General features: G+C 38.8%; 1 protein-coding gene across 10 annotated transcripts in view; it reads left to right on the top strand.

The window, feature by feature from the left end:
- ANKRD26 (ankyrin repeat domain 26) overlaps nucleotides 1-20,030 on the top strand; it is a 121,381-nt gene that overhangs the window by 18,645 nt on the left and 82,706 nt on the right. For 6 of the 10 annotated variants that reach the window (XM_039220490.1, XM_039220493.1, XM_039220495.1 and 3 more), the window contains 6 exons: nucleotides 2,269-2,305; nucleotides 9,409-9,481; nucleotides 12,323-12,383; nucleotides 12,493-12,677; nucleotides 16,727-16,853; nucleotides 17,158-17,219. In XM_039220490.1, the coding sequence (XP_039076421.1) occupies nucleotides 2,269-2,305; nucleotides 9,409-9,481; nucleotides 12,323-12,383; nucleotides 12,493-12,677; nucleotides 16,727-16,853; nucleotides 17,158-17,219 (545 nt within the window). The remainder of the gene's footprint in view (nucleotides 1-2,268; nucleotides 2,306-9,408; nucleotides 9,482-12,322; nucleotides 12,384-12,492; nucleotides 12,678-16,726; nucleotides 16,854-17,157; nucleotides 17,220-20,030) is intronic. The other 4 variants (XM_039220491.1, XM_039220499.1, XM_039220492.1 and 1 more) reach the window with 3 other exon arrangements.

Below are 20,030 nucleotides of genomic sequence, written 5' to 3' on the forward strand. Positions count from 1 at the left end.
GTATAGATAAACCACATCTTCTTGATCCATTCATCTGTTGATGGACACTTAGGCTCTTTCCATGGTTTAGCTATTGTTGAGAGTGCTGCTATGAACACTGGGGTACATGTGCTCCTATGCATCAGCATTTCTGTATCCCTTGGGTAAATTCCTAGCAGTGCTATTGCTGGGTCCTAGGGGAGTTCTATTGTTATTTTCCTGAGGAACCTCCACACTGTTTTCCAGAGGGGTGCACCAGTTTGCATTCCCACCAACAGTGCAGGAGGGTGCCACAGCGAGCCACTCTTAACCACCTAGCTAATGGTGGGAATTCTCCTTTCATCCAAGTTCCCAGGGAACAACCAAGGGCCACCCATTCATGTAGGATGTTCCAAGGGTAGCAAGCTTTGGTGTGCTATATGAAATCTTTTCTGCATAGGAATTACAGCCCTGACTTAATGTTTGGGGTTGCCTTAAAATTTCATTTTCATAACAATATGATGGTATTCTATGGTACTGGCTTCAGTGACATCATCCATATTAAGTAGGTATTTGGACAAAAACTACTAGGGCAGTATTAGATATTGTAATCTTTTCTTACGTGATTCCACTTTCATTAGGATTCTTAGATTCAAGAAACAAATGCTTTTTGATTTAAAATTAGAATTAAAACTCTTAATTGTATAGATAACCCAGGTTTGATTCATATTGTACTGAATCCATGTTTATACTTGTCAGATTGTTGATCATATTCTCAGTTGTTTTCTCGCCTAAGTAGACAATTAAAATTATTTCCTTTTTGTATTTTCCTATAATTTGGGAGATAATACCCATTTTCTTTTACTTTGATCTTGATCTTAATTTTCAAGGTGGCTGTATCTTACTTTGATCTACAGCAAGAGTAGTTTCAATGGATACCTTTGTTTTGCTTACACTTAATAAGCCTTATTTTTTAGAGCAGGTTCAAGTACACAGAAAAGTATAATCAAAAGTACAGAGAGTCTCCATATAACATACCCTGATTGCAGGCCTTGATCCCATGAACTGTGAGAACCTGAGCTGAGGTCAAGAGTTGGACACTTAACCAACTGAGGCACCCAGGCACCCTGACGGTGGTACATTTTTATATTTACACTAACTCATCCTTTTCCTGCAAAGTCTCTAATTTACATTAGTGTTCAGTCTTGGTGTTAGACATTCTATGAGTTTTAACAAATGTATAAAGAGGGGAATCCACCATTGTGGCGTCATGTGAAATAGTTTCACTACCTTGAAGTTCCTCTGTGCGGTGCCTACTCATCCTTACCTTTGCCCCAACCCTTACCTCCATAGTCTTGCTTTTTCCAGAGTGTCATCTAGTTAGAATCATACAGTGGATATCTTTTTTGAATGTTTAAAAAATTAAAATTCCAAGGTAATTGAGTGTAGTCCTGAAGGATCTTCTTTGCGCTTTGTTTTGTATTGTTTTGTTTTGTGTTCGGTTCCTCACTGTAGGGTCTGATGACATAAGCCTTCCATGAAAGAACAAGATATTACTATATTTCCATGACTTCTATAGAAGGTTGCCACAGAATGGGGAGGGTTGAGAAACATGGCATCACGTACTACTACACAGCACTACCATTGGGACCATCCTCCTCTATGAGGTGGGTCTAGATAAACTCTCCAGCGATGAAAGGAGACGGTGTCAAGAGGTTATCCCTTTATAAAAGTCGAATCACCAATCTTTCATACTTACCTTGCAATTGGAAATAAGGCCGCAGACAGTCTGTATGCTGTTGTTTGACCACACTGCCAAGTGCAATGGCTATAGACGAAGCTTTGTGAGGGGGTGTTGTATCCTAAACTGAGCAGTGTCTGCAGAAGAGCTGGGGAAGCTCTGCTGTGTTCCAGCAAAATAAGTATAGTCCCTTTTAACTCCTCCGAGTAGTGCAAGTCCAGAAAAATCAGGCTATTTAAGTTCGACGTTGTCCGTTTAGGATCATTATTCTGCAAATGACACCAGTTCCTCCAGTGTCGTAGGGTCAGGTATGTTCGTTGTAAACATCAGTTCACATGTAGGTATCAAATGCTGATAGAAACCATTCTTTCTTTTGGTAAATATAGAGGAGAAAGTAAGATTTCTTGGTGCATTAAGCCTACCAACTGTATAATTACCACTAACTCTAGTATGTTTCCCAGGTGTGTCTCCAAAGGAATACTTTTTAATGAATCGTTAGTCTTAAACTTTTAACTTCCTATCTTTTTCTATTGTTGATTTAAAATGTATTTTACATTTTTCCTTACTAGCAGATGAGAGTTCTGAGGAAGACTCCTTAAGAAGCAGGTAGGATTTTTATGGATTTTTAAAAATTACGTGTATCGGGGTACCCGGGTGGCTCAGTTGGTGAAGTGTCTTACTCTTCATTTCAGCTCAGGTTTGGGAGATCAAGCCCCACTTTGGGATTTGCACTGTCAGCCTGTAAGGGATATTCTCTCTCTCTCTCTCTCTCTCTCTCCCTCTCTTTCTTTCTCTTTCTTTCTCCCTCTCTCTCTATCACTCACCAGCTCATATATGTGTACGTGCACACTCTCAAATAAATAAACAAATGAATAAAGAAATAAAATAATTATATGTTACCTATGGGAATGCAGAGAAAAGAAGCATTGGTTGAGTGTTCTACCCTGGGCAGGACACTAAATCACATGCTTCACATTTGTTGAGTTCTATACTCATTATGTAGCTTTGCAAAGTAGCTGTGTTATGATAGCCTACTTTTTATTAATTAGGCAACTGTGGTTCAAAGAGGTTGATTACTCGACCCGTGATTCGATAGTTAATGAGTAGTTGTCTCATGGCTTGACTGTCAGCCTGTGTAGCTTCCACATCCATTCTTGTGTTTCTCAGCAGCACTGGAATTATAGCTACAGATCCTAGTAAGGTAAACTCAGAATGTAATCTTTGGTTACGTATTAACTCTAATTTAGAGTTTTCTTAAGAAACCAGGTTCGACCAAGCATTTGTCCTAATATATTTGACAACGAGTGGTAACTAGGAGTAATTAGTGCAGTTGTAACTAGTCTCTTGCTTTTACCATCAGAGATGGTAGAGAGGATTTCAGTTAGCTATGGCCACGGTATCATAGCTTTTCCATAAGCAAGACCAAATCGGGCATGTTCTTTGATGTAGTGACATCTCCTCTCCTTGAGATGAATGAGTTTTATGTAAGTGAAGGATATCTAGGCTTAGACCATGTCATGTTAATTGAATTTAGCATGTGTTTAGAGGATATTTCTGTATGATTCTTTGCTTCATTATTTCCCAGCCGGGTTATCCCTCTGAGCTAGTACCCTTGACTAGTTCTATGCATCTTTTTCTCTTTCTGTAGATTTTTTTCCTCATGGCTTTTCTATACTCTTTTTTTACTTTTTTACTTTGTCTTCTTCTTTTCTTGGTATCTCTTTTATTCCATTATTTTTTTCCACTTCTGCCAGCTAAGTACTCTGCAGTTTTCTATAGGCAGAATCAAAAGCACACAGGATCTCAGGTTTTAAGGAGATTAATTAATCCAAATGGCCTCTGGTACTTCAACGTATGTTTACTACCCTTGCCGAATGTTTGTATCCGTGTAGAATTTGAAAGTCAACAAAGCGATTAAAGCGACTTATTAGGATATGAGAAGTGGTAGAAATCAGATTTAAATTCAGGATTCTTTCTTTTTTTTCCATCTTCTAGGTGAATAATAGTAATAGGAAGCTGGGAAATAGGTCTTGTGAACACAGTGAAGGAGGGTAAGAATCAAATTAGCAGAGGAGACCAGGTTTCAATAAGAACAACACTGAGTTGGATGGGAATAAGAGTTTTCCAGAAGGTGTCATAATATTGGGATTGATGACAAGTTAGAGAAAGATACAGTACAGGAATTTAGCACCCAGGATATTGGAACTTGTTTCAAAAGGCATATTAAAAGAGAGAGTTCAAGAGGGTCCTTAACAAGTTTCTGCTTTTTTATTTGTTGGCTTAGTTGAAGATAGTAGCATACTTCAGGTTTTCTGTTGAGAGATATTAAAATCATATGAGCTACTGGAAGAGTCTCTTTCCAGCACGTAGGAAAGTGATATCATCTACTTCCACCCCAACTTACGGAGGATGTCTTCGATCCTCCCAAGTGACAGCGGGGTGGAGATTCTGAACTACAGAGATGTATGGCTTAAGGCAGCTGTCTCCTCACTCCACCTCTTTTCCTAAATCTGGGATGCCTTTCCCGTGTACAGGTAGGGTTGGGCAGGGTAGGACTGGCCTGTCAGATCAGTAACGGAGCGTCATCTGGATAGTTGATCACATGCCTCCTTTGAGGTGACTGTGTGGATGACTGAGTCTCCATTCAGCTTGTTCTCCAGGGGCAGGACATAGCTCCTACGCTTGGGTCATTTGTGCCCATTCTTGTTTCAGGAGTCTGTGCCTTCACAGGCTAAGGATTTGAAGGTTGGAGAGAGTCACTGAGCCGTGCCGAAGAGTGATGTAGGAGTGGGAGCTCCTAGGAAAGAAACTCTTCAGGCAGCGTGTCGGGGAAAATTAGGCGCATGACTACCGAGACTATTTTTATAAGTCTCTCTCCTTGGGTATCTGAATGCCCCTGAAGGTTTCTAAGGTCGTACCAGTTCGTATGGACCTAAATAAGGCAAGACCTTTGTAGGAAAAAAGTTGGAGTTTATACTTTTTTATCTTTTAATCTCTTGGAATAGTATTTTCACTAGTAACATAGAAATGTGTTCTTTACTTTTTGTATATTTACTTAAACTGAGGTAGACTTGACACACAATGGAATATGTGATTCAACAACTCTATATGTTACACTGTTCTCATCATAAGTGTAGCTACCATCTGTGAATGTATAATGCTATGATAATACCATTGACTCTGTTCCCTGTGTGGTAGCTTTGTTGCCTGTGAATTCCTTATTCTGTAACTGGAAACCTGAACTTCCCTCTCCCCTTCACCCATTGTGCCCATCTGTCACCTCCTCTTCCTTTCTGGTAACAATCAGTTCTCTGTATTTACGGGTCTGTTTCTGTTTTTTCTCTGTATATTTGTTCCTTTTTAGATTCTACCTATAAGTGAAATCTTAAAGTATTTGTCTTTTCTCTGACTGACTTATATTACTTAGGATAATACCCTCTAGGTATATCCATGATGTTGCAAATGACAGGATCTCCTTCTCTTTTACACCTGAGTAATATTCCAGTGTGTGTGTGTGTGCGTGTGTGTGTGCGTGCGCGTGTGTGTGTGTGTGCATGTGTGTGTGTGTGTTATCCATCTATTGATGGACACTTGGGTTGATCCCATATCTTGGCTATTGTAAGTAATGCTACAATGAAGATAGGGGTGCATATATCTTTTCAAAGTAGTATTTTCGTTTTCTTTGGGTAAATAAATACCCAGTAGCAGAATTGCTGGATCATATGGGATTTCTCGTTTTAATATTTTGAGGAACCTCCATACTGTTTTTGACAGTGGCTATACCAGTTTACATGCCCTTGCCAGTACACAAGTGTTCTGTTTTTTCCCATTCTCTGACCAAGACTTGTTGTTTCTTGTGTATTGAAGTTGAACCCTTCTGACAGATGTGAGATAGTAAGTCATTGTGGTAACTTTTACACATTTAATATTCAGACATTTCAGAAAATTCCCGGCCTGTCACACTTGGTTATGGGAACTACGAAGGGGTCTTTATTGGATATTTCACAGGTGAGAAGAGGTGGAGGCAAAATAGATCACTAAAAGCTTTTTTATTTTAATTTTTTTATAGTTAATTTTTTAATTTTTGAGAAAGAGACAGAGCATGAGTGGGGGAGGGGCAGAGAGAGAGAGACACAGAATCTGAAGCAGGCTCCAGGCTCTGAGCTGTCAGCACAGAGCCCGACGCGGGGCTCTAACCCACGAAGCAGGCTCCAGGCTCTGAGCTGTCAGCACAGAGCCCGACGCGGGGCTCTAACCCACGAACTGCAAGATCATGACCTGAGCTGAAGTCGGACACTTAATCGACTGACCCACCCAGGCGCCCCTAAAAGCTTTTTTAAAACAGGGACCATCTCCATTTAAGAGTGTCTCATGGTTTGCTTCTCTACCTTTCCCCCACCATTTCCCCCCTTATTCTCCCCCATTGTCCTCCGTTAAGTTCCTCATAATCCTCCTATACGTGCACACATATGATATTTGTCCTTCTCTGCCTGACTTACTTCGCTAAGCATAACACCCTCATGGTCCATCCATGTTGCTGCACATGGCCAGATTTCATTGTTTCTCATTGCCGTGTAGTAGTCCATGGTATAGATAAACCACATCTTCTTGATCCATTCGTCCGTTGATGGACACTTAGGCTCTTTCCATGTTTTGGCTATTGTTCAGAGTGCTTCTATGAACATTGGGGTATGGAGAAGGGCACTTGTGGGGATGAGCACTGGGTGTTATATGGAAACCAACTTGACAATAAACTATTTGTAAAAAAAAAAAAAAAAAAACAGGGACCAAATTTTGAAAGACTTGTACTCTGGAAACTCTAAAACACTGATGAAAGAAATGGAAAGTGACACAAAGAAATAGACATTCCATGTTCATAGATTAGAAGAATACATATTTTTAAAATGTCTATGCTACCCGAAGCAATCTACAGAGTTAATGCAATCCCTAGCAGAATCCCAAGAGCATTTTTCACTTAGCTAGACATACGATCCTCAAATTTGTACAGAACCACAAAAGACCTTGAATGGCCACAGCAATATTGAAAGAGAAAAACCCTTGAATGGCCACAGCAATATTGAAAGAGAAAAACCCAGAGGGATCACAATTTCAGATTTCAAGTTCTAGCACAAAGCTGTCCTAATTACAACAGGATGGTATTGGCATACCAATAGTCACATGGATCAGTGGACTAGAACAGAAAACCCAAAAGTAAATCCACAACTGTATGGCCCATTAATCTTGAACAGACAGGAAATGTCATAGACTCTGGGTCTAAAGTTCTCTCTTGTCTTAACAAGAGAGCAGCAGGCAGGATTAAAAAATAGGAGAGAGAGAATGGCTAATGTCCGGGAAAGACAAGAACCCCAAATAAGGGTCCTTGCCCCGTATTTATTGTGATCAGAAGGCTTACAAATGTGATGCGCATGCACAAAAAGACAAACTGTGAACCATTAATTTATGGACATGAGGGAAAGGGGGGGCAACATTTGAAGATATACAGTGTTTGGGGCTTGGGTCAATAGAAACCAAAATCCCGACGATGGGCAGATAGGTAGATGGTTATTAACGGCAGATAGGAGGCGCCCTGTCTGTGTGTCTTAGCTAGCCTAGGGGAGAAGACAGGTATGGGAAATTACCCCAGGGTTAACAAGACACTTTTGCTCTTGTTAACCATGTCAGCTCTGGGCTGCTTCGCCTGCAGCGCAGCGGTCTATGGTCCAATTTACTTGTTTTGCCTAGCTTGGCCCTCTTCTCCTGGAAAAGCAGCTTCTCTGCTATAATACTAAATTGGGGGCCCCTTTTGCCCTGCCTGTCTAATCTAGCTTACCTCATATACCTTTGTAGTGGGAGCCTTCGCTCCCGTTCCTATCTTGGGCCTTTGCCCATCCCTCTCTATCTTTGGTATCCAGCACCTCCCTATTCTCGGGGTGCCTTTGCACCATCCTATTCTCGGGGTGCAAAGGCCCACAATGTTCTCAGGGTGCCCTTGCACCGTCCTATTCTCGAGGCACCAATCATGTTTACCCAGACGCGGGTGTGAGCATACTGTGGCTTTATTTCTCTATGCCTTGTTAACCCATTGGTGTAAGCCTGGGGGATTCCTAAGTCTGTTCCCCACAAGGAGAGAATATCCAGGGGAGAAGACGCAGTCTCTTCAACAAATGATGTCGGGGAAACTGGACAGCCACATGCAAAAGAATGACCCTGGACCGGTGTCTTGATCATACACAAAAAGAAACTCAGAATGAATTAGACTTAAATATGAGACGTGAAGCCACAAAAATCCTTGAAGACAGCACAGGCAGTCATTTCTCTGACGTCGGCTGTAGCAACATTGTTCTCGTTAAGTCTCCGGAGGCAAGGGAAGTAAAGCAAAAATAAACTTTAGGGACTACATCAAAATAAAAAGCTTTTGCACAGTGAAGGAAACCCTCAGAACTACAAGACAACCTATGGAAGGGGAGAACATATTTGCAAATGACAGCTCCAGGAAAGGGTTAGTATCCAAAATGTATAAAGAATTGATACAATTCAACATCCTCCCCCACAAAAAAGCCCAGTTTTTTTTTTTTTTTTTTTTTTTTTTGATTTCTAGGAGAGAGAGAGCGTGAGCAGGGGAGGGTCAGAGAGAGAGGGAGATACAGACTCTGAAATAGGCTCCAGGCTCCGAGCTGGCAGTCAGCACAGAGCCCGATGCGGGGCTCGAACCCATGAACCACGAGATCATGACCTAAGTGAAAGTGGACGCTTAACCGACTAAGCCACCCAGGCGCCCCAAAAAAGCCCAGTTTAAAAACAAGCAGGAGACATAGACAGACATGTTCCTAAAGACAACATACAGATGGTCAACACACACATGAAAATTTACTCCTCATATCTGCAATGAGATACCACCTCACTCCTGTCACAATGGCTAAACTCCAAAACACAAGAAGCAAGAGTTCACGAGGATGTGGAGAAAAAGGAAACCTCTTGCACTGTCCGTTGAAATACAAATGGGTGCAACCACTGTGGAGAAGAGTATGGAGGTTCCACAAAAAATTAAACCTAGAACTGTCTTATGATCCAGTGATTACACTCCTGGATACTATCCAAAAAAATACAAAGGCATGAATTCAATGGAATACATGCACCCCTGTGTTTACTTCCGCATTATTTACAATAGCCAGCACGAGTGTCCATTGATGAATGGATAAAGGAGAAGTCACAAGTGTGTGTGTGTGCACAATGCAATATTATTCAACCATGAAACGGTGAAATCTTGCCACTTATGCTAAGTAACGTCAGAGAAAGACAAATACCATATGATTTTACTCATGTAGAGTTTAAGAAATAGCAAATGATCAAAGGGAAGAAAGGGAGAGACAAAGCAAGAAACGGGCTTTCCTCACTACAGAGAACAAACAGAAGGTTACCAGAGGGGAGTTGAGTGGTGGGAGGGGCAAATAGGTGATGGGGATGAAGGAGTGCACTTGTGAAGATGAGCACTGCGTGAGGACGGCATTGCGGAATCACTCTATTGTACAACTGAAACTGATAGCACACTCAATATTAAGGATACTGGCATTAAAGTAGAATCTTAATTAAAAACCAGAGGCCAAATTTTAATAGTATCAAGAGACTTCATTTAATAAACAGATAGCTAACTTAATTTTTTTTTTTTTTAAAAAATGAACTTGTTTTTGTTGTCTATTTTTGCTCTAAAGGCTTTCCAAAAAATCTGATGTTGATGATTCATGGCCTACATCAGATAGTGAAGACTACAATTTTGGTGCCAAGGTAAAGCACTCTCTTGTGAAACTAATTTTCCTGCTCTAAATTTCGTTTTCAATATTATTTACCCTTAAAGCTTAACAGAAGCCTGTTTATTATCCTTTTATGTTTGTAATGGAAAATTAGCTAGAAGAAACCACTCTATAGAAATAGGACCAGTGGAATTTTTTGTTTTGTTTTACTTTGGTAAATACTAGAAGTAGAGGCTGTATAACAATGGGCTGGAAACTCTATAATGACAGGAAAATTATATTGGGAAAAGCTCTCCCACAATGGAGGAAATATGACATTCAGTTAAGGATAAGGTTTCTTACTGTGAGTTTGAAATTATACCATAGTTTGACTTTTATAATACTCATGCATCAGTGAAACCTTTAGTGAATCCAATTATCTACTGTAGGTTTTTTTTCTTGGGCACTTTTTATTATGATAGTATATAGTTTTCTTTCCTTTTTCTCTATCCTTTGTTGTACATTTTGGCTAAAATAATATTAGACATTGTAGAAATGTAGACATTTAAATTGTTTCTCCAAATTTATGTTACAAAGGTATTTCACTATATTTTTGAAATTATTCCATTAAGAATATCATTAAAATTCTGCATCTCACTGAAGAATACATATTTGGCTTAAAATATGAGTCAGCTTTATTAGCAGAGGCTCTTCATAGCCCTGTTGTAAAATTTCCAAGGTCAGAAGTTTTTCATATTATAGTTTTTTAAAATATCTACTCATAGCTTATATCACATTCTAAACTTTAAAGTTTCAGCATTTTATATGTATCTAAATACTCATTTGCAAGCCCCTAAATCATTTTAAGCTCCTGGCTGTTAGGAAACATTATTGTGTATATCCTGGAGCACCTAGAAGAAAGTCTTGCTTGGAAGAAGCAATTTACTATTTTTTGAAAGGGAATAAATGAGCAGAGCGATGGAATTCTGTCTAATGGAATTTGTAAGTAATATAATATGCATAATATATCCTAATTAAATATGTGAATTTTAAAGATATGGCTTAAATTTATTTTCCTTTTTAATGTTTAGGATTTATAAACGCAAATGAATTATAGTGAGGAAATCAGGAGTTCAATAAGAAAGTAGGTTATAGTATACTTTTTAGTATCCTCCAATTGTGAACTTAGAATTGTAGATAAGAATTCCTCAGCTTTTTTCCCTAAAACCATCTGTATGCCATCAGATACATCCTTTGAATGTGGTATACGTGTCTTCATAGAATTCTCGTAACCAGTTCTTTTTCTGTATTTAAAGTTGATGTGTTAGGAACATGTCTTTTTCTGATTTTTGTTCGTCTAGCAATAATTTATAGCTTTTAGGAGTGATAGATAGCCACTTATTGAAGTATTTATTTTAGAGTGAACAAATTAAATTCTTCATTACAGTATTTATAAACAGATAATTGTAGAGTGATAAAAGTCGGTATTATTATGTATATACTGTGAATGAAAGCCTCTGTTTTATGTATCTAATATAGTATATAATTAATAAAATTTCGAAGAGAATCCTGTTCATAGTGTATCCCTAAAGATACATATATATATTTTTTTTCACGTACCTTATTTTGCTTACATTTTTCCTTTTTTTCCTTGTGTTAAGCTCATTCTTGATGATTGGTCATGTCTTTTTCTCTTTTCCTCTTCTTCCCCCCATGCTATTTTTAAAATTTTTTAATATATTTTTTTATTTTTGGAGGGAAAGAGAGACAAAGTGCAAGCGGAGTAGAGGCAGAGACATAGGGAAACACAGAAGCCAAAGCAGGCTCCAGACCCTGAGCTATCAACACAGAGCCCAACAAACCCCACAAACCCACAAACTGCGAGATCTTGACCTAAGCTGAAGCTGGACACTTAACTGACTGAGCCACCCAGGTGCCCTCCGCGGTGCTTTTTTTAGTGGTTTACCCCTACCCTAATTTTTCCTTGCAGAAAACATTTCTTTAGTTCTGTTCTTTTAGTACCTCTCTTTCTGGCTCCATTGTCAGCATATTGCCATTGGTTACAGCATTCTATTGTCTGTGTATGGTTTTCATCCATGAATCATTGCCCCACAGAGTTTATTACTCACTTTTCGTTTCTTGGAAGGAGCTGAACTGAATCTTTTTGTAATGTTTTTACTTCTTTTGGAGAGAGAGAGAATGAGCAAGTGCTAGTAGGGAGGGACAGAGAGAGGGGGAGGAAGAGAATCCCAAGGACGCTCTGCGCTGTCAGCCCAGAGCCCAACATGGGGCTCGAACCCCACTAACCGGGAGACATCATGACCTGAGCTGAACTCCAGAGTCGGTCACTTAACTGACGGAGCCACCCAGGCACCCCAGAAGGAGCTAATTGAAACAGTCATTTTTGTCTTTCCTGTTTTGACAAACAGAAGCAACTTAAACTGTTTACAGTTCCCAACTTATCTACATGTGATACTACTAAAAAGTAAGTTTTTATATTTTCTTTTACAGAGATAATTCATGCAAATATAAATTAGGCAACTATTTCAAAAGGAAACAATTCAGATTTCTTCGTGTGTGTTTTTTCAATATGTTTTCAATTACCCGGGGATAAATTTTTCTTTTTGGTTATTTTGGTAAAGTATTTGTACACTAATCAGTTACAGGTAAGGAGAGTAACATTTTGAGGCTTCCAGTGAAATCTCTCATAATCCTCACCCCATGAGAACACGTAGACTGGGAATAGCAAATGGCAGAACTGAGATTTGAATCTACATTTGAATGATTCCAAAGCCTGTGTTCCTTGTGTAATGGTGGTCATTCGGTAATGGTGAATATAATGATTGTTTTATCAAATTTGATACTTATGAATCTTAAAGCTATTAATTTTTTCTAGAATGTCCCGAAACCAAACCTAAGAGAGCTAATGCTTGCTTCTCAGCAACACATGAAAAACAGTAAGCTATTTGAAGACTTGTATTATTCCCTAATTCTTGTCCAATCTTGTGTTACTCACTCATTTAAAATTACAGATATTTTCACTTACTCTTTACTTTTTCTATGAAGCAGAAGCAAAATGTGGCACTGTGAGACCTGAGGACAAGAATTCTGATTCTAAACATGAAGATGTGGCAGAAACTCTTTCCAAACCACCAGTCAGAGATTATGACTGTTCTCATCCTGCTTTTCCATCATCTCTGTCTCTTGGAAAACCTTCTCTCTCGCCTTCAGCTGTCTTTGGTCTTGCAGGGGTAAGTTGTTTCGTTTTATACATTTTTCCCCCCATACCATCCTTTTGATCCTTATAATGATGAAAAGGATCTTAGGAAGAAATGGAAGTCCTCAAGATCATAAGAGAAAGCAGTGTACTAACAACAGAGAGAAAGGTACAGGACTGAGATGTGTAAAGATTGGTGGGAGTAAACGATGCTTAGGTATGCCATTAGGGAAGCGAAGGATTAGAAGGCGACAGGAAAGAACAGCCAGATGAATAGGAAGATGAGGAGGGGGAAAGAAGGGGAAGAATTCATTTAAGAGGGAGGGGGTAAGATGAATTGAAAGTATGAAGCCTTGAGAGAAATTAGTATAAAAACACAATAGCAGTAGTGGGATTAAGGGAGAGCAGATACTCTTTATATCATAAAATATGGGAAAAGAAAGCCAGGTAGTAAAACAAAACATGCCTAGACTTTTCTGAATGAGTTACAGCTGATTTTTGTAAAGAACCGGAAGAAAAGTTTATCCTTACTTTTAAGTTTAATGAAGGGTGATATCTTATACTTAATTTAGCAAAACCTGTGTTTACCATATTTATTCTGAATTTTCAATTGTTGGCTAGTGTTTTTCCTGTGGTTTCTACCTTTACTAGCTGTGTGGTGTCATCTTGGTATATTTTAGGTCTTTTTGAGAATAAAGAGAGAAAATGAATGCTTATTCTTTCCATTCATTGAGATTTCTGATTATGTGAATAAGCTTCTTTACGAACTAAATGAAAAAATAAAATTTAAGCTGCAACACTCCTTTTTTTTTTAAGTTTATTTATTTTGCGAGAGAGAGCAAGCAGGGTAGGGGCAGAGAGAGAGAGGGAATAAGGAGAGAATCCCAAACAGGCTCTTCATTTCCAGCACGGAGCTCGATGCAGAGCCCACATTCACAAACTGAGAGGTGACAACCTGAGTCAAAATCCGAGTCGGAGGCTTAAGTGACTGAGCCATCCAGGTGCCACTTAAGCTGCAACACTCTTAGAAAAAAAAAAAAAATATATATATGTGTGTGTGTGTATATATAAAATTTTTCTTCATTCTGATTTGTTGTTTTAATTTTTTAAATGTTTATTTGAGAGAGAGAGGGAGGCAGAAAGAGAGAGAGGTAGATAGAGAGAGAGGGTTGTGCTGTCAGTGTAGAGCCTCACATAGAGCTTGAGTAGCCTTAGCCAAAATCAAGTTGGATGCTTAACCAGGAGAGACACCTAGGTACCCCTCTTGTTTTAATATGTATCTGCATATAATAAACACATCACACACATACCCAATGAACACACTTAATATTTAGAAGTTGTCTTCTAATATGAACTGTTTGTCATGTCAAAATCTCAGGCATCAAAGGTTGCCAGTAGAATGGACAAAATGATTTGTAGATGATTTTGACTTCTATGAATATCTCCAACAATAGCTACATTAAAAAATATTTATTTTTGAGAGAGATGGAGCTTGAGTGGGGGAAGGGCAGAGAGAGAGGGAGAACGCAGAATTCGAAGCAGGTTCCAGGGTCTGAGCTGTCATTACAGAACCTGATGCCGGGCTCAAACTTACGAACCATAAGATCATCACCTGAACCAAAGGCAGATGCTAGGCGACTGAGCCACCGAGGCATCCCACGATACATTTTATATTATTCTCAGGAACCTTTAGTATTCATAGTTGTCCAATTTAGCATGTAAATTCTTTCATATCTAAAACTCAGAAATAGAAGTAAGTTGACTTGTTTTTCGTCCCTTTCTTCTGTCCTCATGTGAATTTTGAGTCCTGTTTGATAATCATATGTGTATTTGGAGACTTTCAAATCTTGAAATTGGATGATCATAATTGTAGTAGTTCCTTCATGAGCGATTCTTTCTCACGTCCTTACCCACCATCCTTTATGGTGTAAATAGGAAATGAGAGCTACTAATATACTTTCCACGGTGGAATAAGAAAACTATGTGAACTTTAATATTGAGTTTTATATTTGTCTTCTACATCCTGTTAGTACCTACAGATGGCTCAAAATTCTATAATCCTGTATTTCTCTTCTGTAATTTGAATCTTTTCCTTTAAGGTGAATCTTTATTTCTTTGTTTTATTATTTCTTTTAATGTTTATTTTTGAGAGCGAGTGAGAGAGAATAGGACTCATAAGCCAACACCATGCTTAGTGTGGAGCCTGAAGCAGGGCTTGATCCCACGACCTTGGGATGGATGGTGACAGGAGCTGAAACCCAGAGTTAAGACGCTCAACTGCCTGAACCACCCAGGCACCCCAAGGTTAATTTTTAAAAAGGAATATTCTTCATAAATCTTGAGTTGATGTTTTATGGTTAAATCTTTTTATGAACCTTAATGCCATTCGTTACAGAAATGAATATTTGTCTATATTAGTAAAATATATTTTACGTCTTTAAAACTAGTGTTGAAATATAGGCTTGAAATATTGAATCCTATGTTTTTCCCCTGCTTTTATTATAATTTTTTTATTTTTATTTTTTAAAAATATTTTTTAATGTTTATTTATTTTTTAGAGTGAGAAAGTGAGCAAGAAGGGGAGAGATATAGAAAGGGGGACAGAAGTTCCAAAGAAAGCTCTGTGCTGACAGCGAGCCTGATGCAGGGCTTGAACTCATGAACCAAGAGATCATGGCCTGAGCTAAAGTCAGATGCTTAACTAAGTGAGCCATCCAGGTGCCCCTCCACTGCTTTTATTATGATTATTATTTATTTATCATTTATTTCAATTTGTTTACAATTTATTGTCAACCTAGCTCATATACAGTGTATAGACAGTGTAGTCGCTGCTTAGGAGTAGATTCCCATTATTCATCACTTGTATATAACCCCAGTGCTCATTCCAACAAGTGCCCTCCTCAGTGCCTATCATCCGTTCCTCCCCCCCCTTTTTTTTTAACGTTTATTCATTTGTTATTTTGAGAGAGAGTGCGCAAGAAGGGCAGAGAGACAGAGGGAGAGAGATTATCCCAAGCAGGCCCTGCACTGTCATCACAAAACCACATGGGGGTGGGGCTTGAACCCATGAACTGCGAGATCATGACCTGTGCTGAAATAAAGAGTCAGATATTTAACTGACTGAGCCATCTAGGCAGCCCTAGAAGTCTCTTCTTAAGTCCCCCAAGGACTTCAAATTTAATATGTCCTGGTTTGATGACATCGTTTCTGACCCTTTCCTCTTTCCTGACTCTGTATTCTGCTCTGTCATTTTTTTCCCTTTCCTAATAAGAAGCAGCAGTGAAACAGTAAATGTTCTGGACTCTAAACCTCCCTGAAATCGCCACATCCAGTCACTCACCGCATTCAGTATTTTGTCCCTCCATACCAGTTATCATATCTTATTACTGTAATTCACTCTGTCACCTATCATTTTGAAATACTCTTCTAGTTTTGCTTCCTTTATGTTCATTTTACAGTGCTGCCTGAGTGACCTTTCTAAAACATATTTGGGATGACGTCACTCCTCTGCCTATTTAATAGATCCCCATTATGTGAAGGAGAGGGTTCATATTCTAGCATAACACTTATCTTTTTTTGGTTTAGTCCTGATGTTCCAGTAATATCTTTCTATCCCATTCCCAATAACTATGTTCCAGTTTTGCCATATTCCATAGGTGTTGTCACTTACTAGATCATCTCCTACTTCATCCTTTTGCTCATTCTACCCTTTCTAGAATGCCCTGGACACCATCCCTGTGCACCTTGTCTGTTTTTCAAGATAGCCCTGTTTCCTCAGCATTTCCTGAGCGTCCCCAATGCAACTGTTTTCTAGTTTGTGCCTTCACCGTACTTTATTCACTTCGCTCGTAAAACTCGTGGATGGTAGTTTTCTGTTCTTACTTGTCTTCGTGCATCTCTACTCCTACTAGCATCTAAAACAGACTCCGTCTTTCCCTTAGGTTTCCAGCTTCTCCCAGGAGAGTGCCTATGACTTGAACAGATCCAGTCTGTATTTGTCCTTCTCAGTGGGGGAGTCCCTTAGCAAATGAATTGATGTGATGTTTTCTGAAGTTGGGTTTTTGTTTCATGTTGTTTTTATAGAAAGGAACAGCAAAGTCAGCAGTTGACGAAAAGTTAAATGAGATTATAAATGAAAATGCTCCCCAGGAGCAAGCAGTTAATCACAATTTGAATTCTGCTCATGGAGCACAGAAAAATACTAGAAGTGGTAAGTTAGTGAATATCTGTGAGTTTTTCCCTTTGATGAAATGCTAGTGTAAAAATTCTGATAGTATGTAGATCCACATATATTATCTATTTCTTGAAGATATTTTTCTGTTGCTGTCTTTCTAGATAAGTATCCCAAGTACTACCACCTTTTTCTTCTGGAAGATTTCAACCTCTTGAAAATCTTTTCTGCTTATTGCTTTCATTTTATTGAAATATTCATCAATGGATGTTGACTTATATATGTGTTTAAAATTCATAGTAATACATGTTTTCATTAACTTATCTGTGACTCTATTTTGTAGATATGATGTCAACATTGGGATTAGGAGAAGATGGAGATGTAGACTCACCTTGGAGTTCCGAGGTACTGTCTTCCTCTTCTCTTTAAAAATAAGCATTGAGTGATATTAACACGTGAAAGAGATGCTTGATTTTACTCGGTCATCTCTGCATTTGCCCATAGAAACTATTTCCTTATATTTTTACTTATAGTTGATAAAATAATTGTGTGTTTATTATGAAAATACAGCATAGTATAGTTCTGCTCCTTTGCAAACGTAACTTAAGCAAAGTTGGGTAGTAGTAGCACAGAAAACTAAGGCTTAGAGGGAATTCGTTTGGGTTTTGAAGTGAAGTGATCTATAAAACTAAAGAATTCCTCTAGGTCGACGTATGGCCAATTGTATGATTCTGTGGTGGATATGGATGTGTCCAACTCCTGTTGCAATCCAGAGAGTGTCTGGAGTACCATCACTTTTACCACTTGAAACTTGAAAAGATAAGGCCGGGGACTTGAAGAGATTACGTTTGGATGGTCAGGTAGATCTACAAGGAGCGTTGGGAGTATGATAACAACAGTTTGATTTAGGAGTGCTATAATAAGTACAAACCATTTTGGATATAGTTAAAATCACATGGTGGCCATACTTGTAGTCATCTAAGTAAAGTAACGATGACCTATTCTGAGGTGACAACTATGGAAAAAGGTCCAAAGGGCCTGATCTCTTAGATACAGGCAGCAGCTGCACAATGCTATAAGCACTGTATTTGAAGTCAAAAGACAGGCTAGCCTGCTGGTTCCGTCACTTCCTAGCTGTGGAATTTTGGAAAAACTTGTTTAACATGTTTGAATGTCAATGACCTCATTCATAAAAATGGTACTAATACCCACCTCTTGGTTATGTGTAATGAACAAATGTGGTAACTCTCTGTAAACTGTAAAAGGTGCTATAGAAGTATAAGACAATATGATCACAGTGGTATTTAGTGACTAACTCAATATTGAGGATACTGTTTTTCAAAATTTTTAACGTGTAATTATTTTTGAGAGACAGAGAGAGACAGAGCATGAGCAGGGAGGGGGCAGAGAGAGAGGGAGACACAATCTGAAGCAGGCTCCAGGCTCTGAGCTGTCAGCACAAAGCCTGATGCGGGGCTTGAACCCACAGACTGTGAGATCATGACCTCAGCTGAAGTCGAACGCTTATTCAACTGACCCCCCCTAGGCTCCCTGATATATTTTTTTTAAATGTTTGTTTATTTTTGAGAGAGAGGATGAGGGAGAGGGAGTGGGAGACGGAGACAGAAAACCCAAAGCAGGCTCTGTCCTTGTAACAGAGATCCCAATTCGGGACTTGAACTCATGAACTGTGAGATCACGACCTGAGCCTGAGTTTGGCACCTAATGGGCTAAGCCTTCCAGGTGCCCTGAGAATACTTTCTTTAGGGGTACCTGGGTGGCTTAGCCTGTTGAGTGTCCAACTTCGGGTCAGGTCATAATCTTAAGGTCTGTGAGTTTGAGTCCTGCAGCGGGCTCTGTGCTGACAGCTCAGAGCCTGGAGCCTGCTTCACAACCTGTGTCTCCCTTTCTCTTCACCCTTCCCCCACTCATGCTGTATCTCTGACTCTCTTTCAAAAATAAATAAACGTTAAAAATTTTTTCTAAAAAGAATACTATTTTGAAATGTGAAGATTTTTGAAGGACAATAAAATGGCAGTAGTGTCAAGAAAAGAATGGGAAAGTTAGAATGGGCATTTAATTTTCTCATTTGGGGTATGTTACCTTTCACTAATCTATTATTAGAGACATCATATAGGTAGGTATACATTTGACCCTTGAACAAGATGGGTTTGTATTGTGGGAGTCCACTTACACATAGATTTTTTTCAGTAAATATAGTACCATCCTGTAAATGTTTTTCTCTTATGATTTTCTTTTTTTAATTGTTTATTTTGCGAGAGAGAGAGAGAGAGAGGACCGAGAACGTGAGTTGTGAGTGTGTATGTGTGTGGGGGGGTGGGTGGAGAGAATTTTAAGCAGGCTCCCCACTACCAGCACAAAGCCTTATATGGGGCTCGAACCCACGAACTGTAAGATCATGACCTGAGCCGAAGTCAAGAGCCTGATCTTTAACTGACAGAGCCACCTAGTGCCCATGCCTTATGATCTTCTTAATAACCTCTTTTTTAGTTTATATTGTAAGAATACAGTATGTAATACATAGAGCATAGAAAACATATGTTAATTGACTTTATATTAATGGTAAGGTCAGCATTTTGTTATATTTACTCTGACCTTACGTGCTCAGTTTACAGAGTTAATGGCCAAATGAAGATTAAGAGGTAGATTAGATCTAGAGAGCATGTATAAGGACTTCTATTTAAATGTTCTGGTTTTTAATATATACTTTTCATATTTTTAAGTTGAATTGCTTGTAAAGTAGGAAAATCAGTAGGAGATTAGTAGTTAAGGTTTTAGGGATTCAAAAGTTACATGTGGGTTTTCGACTGCATAGCCGTCAATGCCTTTACCCCTTGCATTGTTCAAGGGTCAACAGTATAGTGATTTGGTACTTTGGGATCTTCTCAGTGAGATTACTGTAAATGTTTTGACCTTGATAATTTATTATTAAATACCAAATACACACCAGGGAGTTAGATACTGAGTGTACAAGTCGAGAGGGTAGGCTGTGGTAGTAGGAGCAGAAAAATAAGTAAACAGCAATCCAGTATAAGTCACTATGAATGCTTCATATAAAGAAAATGGAGAATGTTAGGTTAGAGAATATTGGGGGAGTTTGTAGTTAGGATGAGGATGAGACTTGGAGTGGAATTTTGGTAGCAGAAAAGACCTGAGTGTGGCAAAAGCTTCCCAGTGAAAGATGAGAAGGACCAG

The sequence above is a fragment of the Hyaena hyaena genome, unplaced genomic scaffold (genome assembly GCF_003009895.1).
Source record: "Hyaena hyaena isolate Hyena2069 unplaced genomic scaffold, ASM300989v1 scaffold_896, whole genome shotgun sequence".
Taxonomy (NCBI): Eukaryota; Metazoa; Chordata; class Mammalia; order Carnivora; family Hyaenidae; genus Hyaena; species Hyaena hyaena.